The sequence below is a fragment of the Oxyura jamaicensis genome (genome assembly GCF_011077185.1).
Source record: "Oxyura jamaicensis isolate SHBP4307 breed ruddy duck chromosome 19 unlocalized genomic scaffold, BPBGC_Ojam_1.0 oxy19_random_OJ73267, whole genome shotgun sequence".
Lineage (NCBI taxonomy): Eukaryota > Metazoa > Chordata > Aves > Anseriformes > Anatidae > Oxyura > Oxyura jamaicensis.
Window position 1 is genome coordinate 1 of NW_023304526.1, and position 9,878 is coordinate 9,878.

The 9,878-nt window shown below is 48.6% G+C and overlaps 1 protein-coding gene and 2 long non-coding RNA genes across 3 annotated transcripts; 1 reads left to right on the forward strand and 2 right to left on the reverse strand.

Moving 5' to 3' along the window:
• Nucleotides 1–374: 374 nt before the first annotated feature.
• On the reverse strand, nt 375–2,806 carry LOC118158103. Its single transcript, XR_004746788.1, has 3 exons — nt 2,698–2,806; nt 2,538–2,606; nt 375–572 (listed from the first exon to the last, which is right to left on the reverse strand). It is a non-coding gene; the product is annotated as an uncharacterized LOC118158103 (long non-coding RNA).
• LOC118158104 lies at nt 1,791–9,350 on the forward strand. The gene is made up of 3 exons (XR_004746789.1): nt 1,791–1,849; nt 5,617–5,716; nt 9,092–9,350. It is a non-coding gene; the product is annotated as an uncharacterized LOC118158104 (long non-coding RNA).
• LOC118158102 (argininosuccinate lyase-like) lies at nt 7,369–9,707 on the reverse strand. The gene is made up of 8 exons (XM_035312671.1): nt 9,609–9,707; nt 9,320–9,433; nt 9,086–9,145; nt 8,738–8,821; nt 8,370–8,450; nt 8,170–8,274; nt 7,892–7,998; nt 7,369–7,611 (listed from the first exon to the last, which is right to left on the reverse strand). The coding sequence occupies exons 2-8, from the start codon at nt 9,386–9,388 to the stop codon at nt 7,461–7,463; spliced, it is 657 nt and encodes a 218-aa protein (XP_035168562.1). The 5' UTR covers nt 9,389–9,433; nt 9,609–9,707; the 3' UTR covers nt 7,369–7,460.
• Nucleotides 9,708–9,878: the final 171 nt, after the last annotated feature.

Consider the following 9,878-nt stretch of genomic DNA (forward strand, 5'->3'; position numbering starts at 1 on the left):
GCCAGCGGAAAAAAGAATATTCCTAATTCACACTGAAACAATTCCTCGGGAATGTTCAGTTTGAAGAGATGGGGGCCAGGTCACGCTGAGCACATCTCACCGAGGCACCAGCCTTCCGTAATGAGCACTCACAGTGGGCTCATTGGGGCTGCAGGCTCTCATTCCTGGCTTTTCGGCTGGTTCACTTCCTACTACCTGGCTTTGCTGCCTTTAGCTAGATGGAATCTGAGTGTCCATCCCCTGCCCAGAGCGTCTCTCAGAGTACCAAGAGTACAGAGGACAATACACATGGGCCTCTCTGGTTCTCCCTGATTTAGTGCAGCACTTCCTTTCTGTAAAGGCCTGAGCACGTGACAGTTTATGAAGGAAAGAAATACCTTTTCCAGGCCACTCAGAATCTTCTCCAGCTCAGTTTTAGTTAGGATCCCAGCCTTCTCCAGGGCTTTGGCATAAGCCATGCTCCCATGGATATCAACTGCAGACAGCCTCTGGTCATAGGCAATGGAAGAGTTGAGCATCTCCATGATGGGATCTGTGCTTCCACTGAATCTTCCTCCCCAAAGTTTATCTCCCTGTGAAAGAGGAAGAGGCAAATTAAAGAGGCATAATAACTTCCATTAAAGTTCTAAGGACAATGTTATGTCCATTGAGTGCATTAACCAACACAGAGAGCAAGCTCAGCTATGTTTTTTCAGTGCATTAGCACTGACCAGAAAAGCCCCTGGACTTCATGACCTTTGACAGTTGCTTTAAGTGGTGGAGAGCAAGTTACTGTTGCTAGCCCTTGAGCTGTCAGGTCAGGCTCAGGAATCCTCCAAGATACTTTACCCCTGCAGGACTCTGGAAGGAGTTTGGCTTGGCCCTGAAAACAAATATCAGGGCATATGGTGCAAGAGCAGCATGTATCTAGCTTTTAAAGCTGCTTCTTGTCACCGACCACCTGATGGTCTAATAGCAGGGAAAAAAATAAGCAGTCATAGGGAATATAGTGAAAGCTAGTATCCTCTATTGCTTGGAATAAGCCCATTGTTGTTGTGCTAAGGAGATTTTTCTGTTTGACAGATAGCTATGGGCCAGCATAAGCTGCATTATCAAGAGTTTGAAGTTACAGTGTAAGCATCTCCTGAGTCCATGATGTGCTTGCAAGTTTTGGCATAAAGTCAGCATAAAATCAGCTATGGTACTGACTCTAGAATGGAGTCTGGGTACCTTTTGGCATCAGGAACATTCAGCCAGCACATAAATGGTTTTAAAATACATAGAAAGAACAGTTTTTTTTTTTTTTTTTTTTTTTTTCTATCCAAACCAAGATTAATTTACTACCCAATTCCTGCCATGCATCGCAGCATGGTTTGTGTAAAGCTTTTTCACCAGTGTTTCAGCAATGGATTCAGTAGCCAAGAACCATCAGATTTTTGTTTATCTGGTTAGGACACCTCCTAAAGCCCTACCTCTGGTAAACTTGCATGGAAATAGATAGGGATGTTACTTGTGCAGAAACCTTTAAACTAATTCAAAATTTCAAAAGCATCTCTCCAGCATCAGCAGACACAAAGAAGAAATTGGAGAACATTTAAAGAGAGGCCCTAAATACAGTTGTCATTGCAGAGTAGATAATTGCTCATCTACTTGATTTTTAAGCACCCCATCAGTCTCTTCTCAAGCTGTGCATTATAACTACCATGGACAGCAAAAAGCTGCCTGGGACAGTTACAAACTAATCTGTGCTGGGGTTTTATCAGTCAGCCAAAGCACTGTTGAGTAACCTTAGAAACTTTTTTCCCCCCTAGAGACTGTCTCCACATCCCAACAACGTGCCTGAGAGGACAGCAGGCAGAAGCCTACAGAGGTAAGTATTGCACGTGTTTTTTCATATCTTTGCAGCAGCTTTGTCAGCAAGCTGAGGAGAGGGAAAAAAATCAGTATTCAAGAAGTGTTAGAGGTCATTCACGTGGACATAGTGCTTACAGGAGTACAGCACATGGGATATAACATCAGAAGCCAGTTCCTGAGGGTAAGCACCTCAATGGGGAACCGCTCTGTCCAGGCATATCTTCAGTATTATGGGTTTCCACCAAATTAAAGGTGGAACAGTATAAACATTGCAACAGATACACTTGCAATAGAGAAATCAAAACTGAAGGATTAATTTTAGTGAGTTACAGGGCTCTGGACAGAGAAGGAAGTGGCTACAGCCTGACACTGATGGACACTGGTGCACAGCCAACAGCAGGGCAAGCCAGGGCTGTAGGAGCTGCTCCAAAGGCAGGAAGCACGAGTCACTAAGACAACTAGTCACAGAAACCGAAAACGCAGCTTTGGTACAGAGAAGTATTTACACAAGCTTTTGTAAAGTAGCTGCCTAACCACAGGTCAGCAGGAACGAGCTGCATGGGTTACCGCGATCTGTCCTAGGTAGAGAAAAGAGCCCAAAGGAAATGGCAGGCTGCGCTGCCAGAGACTCTGATTTTAGCAAAGCAGAGCTCGCGTTAGACAGAGCACCCCAAGAACCCCCCGAAGTAAAAAGCACAGCTTACCCTGACCTCGGATGCCATCTCAGAGGACGTTTGGCTCGCGTGTGCGGCGATCCCGGCACCTGGTGCAACCTGCGGAACAGCGAGGCTCAGCTCAGCTCTGCTCCAGCCCCGCGCTAAAACAGGACCCCGGGACCCCCGCTGCCCACCCGGCCCCGCTCACCGTGTCCGCAGTGCAGCCGCGGTGGCTCCGTGCTCCCCGTCCCTGCAGCCCCGCTTTTACCCTCCTCGGAGCCGGGCTGGGGCGGCTCGTCCCGCCCCGTCGGGGCGGGGTGGCCCCATGGCCAGCCCCCCACCCCCCGCCGCCCCCTCCCCTCGATCCACCCCGCAGCACCGGGGTGTTTCTGCTTTGCCTTTCCCAGGCTGCTGCCACGGCATTTTTTTGCCTTCTGTGCGCTCAGAGGTGTTTGGGGGAGCGCAGGAAGCGCATCCCCTGGTCCCCTTTGGGGTTGTTCTTCCCTTTAAGCATCTGTGTTGTCACAGGACCGTAGGATAATTCAGGTAGGAAGGGACCTACTCCAGCCGTCTTTTCTATGCTCTTTTCTCAGTACTGCTATTCATGGTTAAAGAGCAAGTCTAGGGTGCAGTGGGATTGCAGGATTAGGGTGTGCTGGTTTCAGTAGCAGAGGGGACACAGCCGAGGTGCCTTGGCTTAGCACCAGGCTTGGCTGCCTCTGGCTTCCCAGCCCAAAGGAACAAGTACCTTTAGCAGCTGGATGTCCAGAGTGCTGCCTTCAGCATCAGTCCAGAACAAGGCTCAAACTCTCTGTCTGGATTTGTACCCAACTCTTAATTCACTGCTTCTCCAACACTTCCCCTCATGGTCATTTTTTTTCTAGGGAGATGACCCCATTCCCTTTAGGACTAGCGGACCTGCAGACACTGACTCTGTTCCTTTTAAGACTAGCAGACCTGCAGACACACACAGTGTCATGCTGCCTACACTGGGAAAACTTCTTTAACCATTTTGTTGCCAGGTTCCTTCCTCCCTCTTCTGAAGTCCCTCATGTTCAGTGCTTCTCTCTTGTTGATCTTTATGAGTGTCTTTGCCCTTATGCCAGGCTTTGGCAGGAGGTTGCTGGGAAGCTGGCAAAACAGGAAGCACTACACTTACATTACATCCAGAATGGATCGTATACGGGGAAAGGCTTTACCTCTTGCTGTCTGTGATACGGGCTCAAGATTGGCTATAAGAAACATGCACAATATGCAAAGATCGCACCTCCTCCTGTCTGAAGACACGGTACAGGAGTTGCCCAGAGGGACAAAGGGCAGGAGGAAGATGCCCAAGGCACTGCAGCCAGAAGGGCTTAGAGTGCACCCAGCCAGTCTTGGTACCTCTCCCTGAGACACCTCATTTTTGACCCACAGGGCTAGAGAAGGGAAGATGGAATCTCTGTGGCACTTCCAGAGTTTTCCAGTATCTGCTTTGCTAGATGAGTTTTTATGTCATGAAGCACCCTATGTATGTGTGATATGTGACCACTTTGGTTTTAAAATATTACCTGTATTTAAACAGTTACATGGTTAAATATAACAGTGAAAGCTCCGGTTTCTGCTCCACTACTTTACTCATTTTATTTTTTTTCCACTTATCTGTACATGCATCCCTCTGTAACATGAGGTGTAGAAATAGCTGAAGAATCCCAATGAAATTAGTTTGTGTAACCGCTGGTGAAGAGGGGACACGTTTGGGTACTGCTGTCTCAAATTCATGTTTGGTGCCTGCAGGGGACGTTGCAGTCACGCAAATCCATCTGTTACCGCTACTCTTCAGTGACAGCAGAGAAGTTGTTTCTTCAATTGAAAGCTAGGGGGCAGAACGACCAGGGGTAATGATGAGTTTAGGAGAGAAAATATTCAATGGGAATTTTTCGGAGTGTGAAAGTAGGTTAGAGATCTTCTCCTTGTGGTGACCCAGTGAAGGGTAATTATACTACTTTGTGCAATGTTTCAAGTGCCCCTATGTATCTGCTTGGGTGCCAGATCAGAGTTACACAGCCATCTGCTGAGACTTTCAGGTGTTCGTTAGCAGCCTACATGTCAGACTGTACGTGTAAAAGAACAGTGTATGAATTCATAGAACAGAATCATAGAATAGAATCATTAAGGTTGGAAAAGACCTCCAAGATCATCTGGACCAACCGTCCCCCTACCACCACTGTCACCACTAAACCATGTCCCTAAGCACCACATCCAGCCTTCCCTTAAACACCCCCAGGGACGGTGACTCCACCACCTCCCTGGGCAACCCGTCCCAGTGCCTGACTGCTCTTTCTGAGCAGAAATGTCTCCTCATTTCCAACCAGAACCTCTCCTGGTGCAACTTGAGGCCATTCCCTGTAGTCCTATCACTAGGTATCTGAGAAGAAGCCAACCCCCAGCTCCCCACACCTTCCTTTCAGGTAGTTGTAGAGAGCAATGAGGTCTCCCCTGAGCCTCCTCTTCTCCAGACTAAATAGCCCCAGTTCCCTCAGCCACTCTTCAGGCGACTTGTGTTCCAGGCCCTTCACCAGCTCTGTAGCCCTTCTCTGGACACACTCCAGGGCCTCGATGTCCTTGTAGTGAGAAACTCAAAGCTGAACACAGCACTTGAGGCACGGCCTCATCAGAGCAGAGTACAGGGGGATGATCACCTCCCTGCTCCTGCTAGCTATGTTATTCCTGATACAAGCCAGGATTCTTGACATAAGTGCCTTCCTGTCATCTGTGATGGAGCAGAAGTTAAAGCCCAAGTTACTCCTGAGTAGTGTCCAAGACACTGATCCTTCTGTGGAAGGTGTTCTGCCACTGAACTTCTGTGATAAGGGACAGGGTTTTAAAACCCAGATCACAATGAGTCATAGTAGGGTGATAGTGAGAGTCTGAAGATACTCTGGGTCACAGTCTCCTGTAATGTCTGTAGAGCTCCAGAGACCTTCACAGTTCTCTCCCAATCCAAGTTATTCCATGATTTATAAGAAAAGAGTGGTTGGTTGGGATATGCCAGTGATTATGAACTACTCATTTAAGTAGGAGATCGAGATGTGATAATCTCCTAAAAGATTATTTCCTTTGCTAAAAGAATCTCCTTTGCTTTCAGTTTGGCAGGTCCCTGTGTCACTCAGCACCACCTATGAGGAGCAACGCCAGACACTTGCTGATGGGAGCAAGAGGAAATCTATTTCGCTGAGGCTGTTAAGGTACAGAGCAGTAGCTAGAAGATACAGTCAGGAAAAGAGAGACTAGTGGCACAAATTGAGCAAGTTTATGGGAGGGAAGAAAAGAGCTGTGAGCTGGAAGTGGGGAACTAATCCTTCTGACTCCATTGGTGTTGGATATTGGTGCCACCTCTCCCTCTTTTGCACCTGCCCCATATTGGCTAAGTTGCATAAATGATTTCCTACCTCATCTAGCCTATCTAGAGAGTGAGACACAAGTGACAAAACAGAAAAAGAGCAGGAAGTAACAGGGGAAACTCAAAGGGGGTCTATGGAGCAGATTGAAATACGGTGTTCTTTAAATGCCAGGAGAATAGATCAGGTGTAGGGCCAGAGTATGGGGAGACTGGGGGTGGAAGGAAGTGTTGAAGAAAGGGAAGTTTATGTTGCTGGTGCTTGTCCTACATATTTAAAGCACTAATGCCACAAAGGTAGGATGAAAGCACATTGTGTCTCCTGGGGTACTTCATTAATGGCAGGAGATTTATCTCATGGCACTTTGAACTGTCCTGTCTATGTTAGTAACCAAAACATGGTGAGGCAATGCTTGTGCTACTCCTGTTACCTACATGTGCTGCAGAGTCTTGCAGTACTCTGAGTCAGTAATGTGCTGCTGTATCAGCATGGAGAGCAGGGTGCTGAGCAAACCACCAGCTTTAAAATGCTGTGACAAAAAAAGAAATTGCCCATGACAACAAGCACTATTGTGCTGTGAATTCCAGGGTCAAGCTGGTTTACTGTTTAATTAAATTTGTCCCGCCTCCCCTGTGGAATCTATTATTTCTCTGCCTTTCAATCAAGTAGCAGTCATTCCAAACAGAAATCACTGCAGAACAGTAATGGGAAGTAATGTTACAAATACTTGTTCAACCAAATATTTTCCCCATAAGAATGACACAAGATTGCTGAAGTTTCATTCTTCCGGTAATGCTTTTCCTGATCTTTGTTCTGATTTCATTTCAGTAAGGGCAGGCAAGAAGATGGTAAATGATTTGTAAGAGTCAGCCAGCAATGCCTGCTTGTTTTCAAGCACTCTGCCCCCAGCTAGCTTGGCCTGGCTTGCAGAAAGAAAGTGCTTGGTCTGGGATGGTGCAGCCCCTGTGCTCCAGTGTAAATCAGAGCTAAAGGTGGTTTTGTGATGGACAGGGAAGAGCTGTGGGTTGCCCTGCTGAGCATGTTCTGCATAAGATGAAGCATGTTGCAGGGCCAGGTGCTGAGGAGGTTTTTCCCTGCCAGGGGGCAGGCAGGCAGGCTGGCACACATAATCCTAGGAGGAGGGCAGTGACAACTGGTGATGTGGCATATGTTGCAGGTGCTGTACCAAGTGTCTCGCTTTGTGAACACCCCCAAGTCTCCTTGTGTAACCTAGTCTGGCACCACTGGATGGAACCTTGTGCTGTGTGCACTTGCTCCAACCATTTGCAGGTCTCCTGATGTACACAGACCCTCCTGCTGCTAAGTAACATCTCCCTAGAGCTCCCCATCCAAGAAGAGCTCCCCATCCTAGAAGAGCTCCCCTGCCAGGGAAGAGATTCCCATTTCTTTTACAGCAGTGACCAGTTCCCCAGGCCTGAGAAGGGCTGAGGAAGCCCAGCTCAATCTTGCCCCCTTAGAAGCAAAACGCAAGACAGGAGTTTCAGTGAACTACAATACACCACAGTGTTTATTAACTCTGCATTAGTGTGATAAGCACAATGCTGCATCCACGGGAAATCTCCCCACACTCTTAAGCTTGTTCCTTCTGCTTCTTCATCAGCTCCCTCAGCTGCTCGATCTGGGTAGTCACGCTGCTCTTGGCGGTACCGCCCATGGCAGTGTACTGCTCCACGCTGTTGACAAAGTTGAAGACCTGGGAGACGTCGCTGCTGAACTGGGGGCTGAGGAGGCAAAGAGAAGAGGTGTCAGTGCAAGGTGATGGGTGCTGTTTGCTGGCTTTACATGTTCAGTGCCTGCAGAGAGGCTAAGGGAGTGGAGGCTGAGCCTTATGCCAAGAGGAAAAGCCTCCAAGTGCTCTGCCTGTGCTCTTCTAGTGCTGGACAGGAGCAGATTGTCGTAAACCAGAGATCTAAGTTAATTCTTTTCATAAGAAAGCCTATACAAGCCAGGCTGATATCTGCCATATCTCCCCTCAAAAGGCAAAGTGATAGTGATACAAACCTGATGCTCTTCAAGTCCTCCAGGGTGAGATTATTGAGGGCAATGCCTTTGCTCTCAGCAAGGTGGACGGCCTTCCCCGAAGCAGTGTGGGCTTGTCTGAATGGCATCTGCAATGAAAGCAAAAACAAGAGTCAAGTGACCAGGCAACCGGGCTGCAGATTCAGGCAAGAAAGAATGTGTTCTCATTTGTGTTGACTTGTTTTTAATTAGGGAAATGAAATCTGAATCCATGTTTTCTGGGGTGTGAAGAAGGGAGGCATTAGCACGTAAAATTCCACCTGTAAATTACTATCAAGTCCACCCGGCAGCAGTTCCACTACTTGGGATACATGTAAAGAATGGGTTTCCAGCTTTCGTGTTTGTTGACCCACACTGATCATCACCTGGGGACAGAACAGAAGGCCTCATCTCAGGCCCTCACTGAGCAGTATTCTCCATCTAAAGAAGTCACAGCTCCAGGGCTCCCTCCTGTACTTACTCCTTTGCGAACCAAGTAGAGAGCCAGGTCAGTAGACAGCATCTCAGGGGTCAGAGCCTTCTCCATGTTCTCCTTGCTGATCTGTAGAGAGGAAGATCAGAGGGAGACATGATCATCTGCTCCTCCTTGGGGAGGCATTAGTGGTCACACTGAGAGGACTTCATTGCCAAAGACCAGGCTCTCCAAGAACATCTTCCGCAAGCTAACCCCCAGATCTAAGTGTACCCAAGCTGCTGTGGTGGGGGCATAAGGAGCTGTATAAGTGAGCAAGAGGATTCTTCTTAGGATGAGTATAGAGATCCTCCAGCTGTGCTATGCAAGGAACGTGCCCCCCAACCACCTGCAATAGTGAGAGGCTGAAGCCTTACCTGGAGGGTAGAGATCACCCCAGTGGCAACCTGGAGCACAGCAGTCAGGGTGTCCACAACATCAAAGACAGCCTCCTTGTCCTCCTGCATGAGAACACGGATACACATCACCGTTAGATGACCGGATGGACCCCAACAACATGGGCAGTGCGGCCAGCAGAGAAGGCAGCACGTCATCTCAGGGGCTCCCGCTGAGGTGGGGTGTGACCTGCAGCATGCAGCCCCATTTTTTATCATCCTGCAAACAAGCAGGGGTATGCAGGAAAATGCAGTGCAAGAGCCTGCTCCCGAGCCAAAGAGAACTGTGCCGGTTCAGAGAAATGGACTGAAGGCTAACATCAGTTTTACCTGCAGGTCCTTGTTGTAGGTGCTTGGGAGTCCTTTGAGAACCATGAGAATTGAAGCCAGCTGCAGAGAGAAACAGACAAGACAGTTGGCTACCAGAAGAGGAACACACTGCCCCAGTGGAAGGTCAGAGCCCACATTGGGCACAATTCTTTTTTACATGGAGGCATGAAGGAAGATTCTTCAGCCCCAACATGAGCAGTTTCCCTATCCCTCTTCTTTCTTAAACACACTCACCCGTCCAAAGACACGTCCAGCCTTGCTGCGGATCAGTTCCAGGCTATCAGGGTTCTTCTTCTGAGGCATCAGGCTGCTGCCAGTGCTGAAAGAAAGATGTTTGCAGTGTAACGGGGAGCAAGGCCCCAATCCCTGCAGACTAAGATCACGCAGCAGGCTGGCCTAGCCCTTTGGAAGCGATGTGAGTGCCACCCCGTTGACTGGCCACTAATCTTAGTGTAGGAAAGCAGTGAAGCGAGTGCATGGAGTTTGCCACGTGTGCCAAAGCAGAGCCTTTGTTTTTGCAGTCTTGTCTGGAGCTGCCACCCAGTGCTGCCTCTCAGAGAGGACAGAAAACAGAGGCTACTTGGCAAGCCCTCCCGAGGTGGCATCAACTGGCAAGAGTGTTTTTGTGGCCTCGGGGAGGCAGGGCTGTGGCTGTGCCTGTTAGGATGTTACCAGAGTCAGAAATCAGTGATCCCTAATGAGGAATGCTCACCCTCAGCCTGCCTTTCTGCCAGCCTTTTTGCGCTCTGGGAAGTTAATTTGTGTGTCAGCCTTGTGCAAGAGGGAGCCCCCC

Coding starts and splice junctions, on each gene's coding strand:
- LOC118158102 (XM_035312671.1), bottom strand. CDS start 9,388: ATGCCTCAGAAGAAGAACCCTGATAGCCTGGAACTGATCCGCAGCAAG. Junction 9,146..9,319: donor CTGGACGTGTCTTTGGACGG/GTGAGTGTGTTT, acceptor TTCTCTCTGCAG/CTGGCTTCAATTCTCATGGT. Junction 7,612..7,891: donor GAGGACTTGAAGAGCATCAG/GTTTGTATCACT, acceptor TTGCCTCCTCAG/CCCCCAGTTCAGCAGCGACG.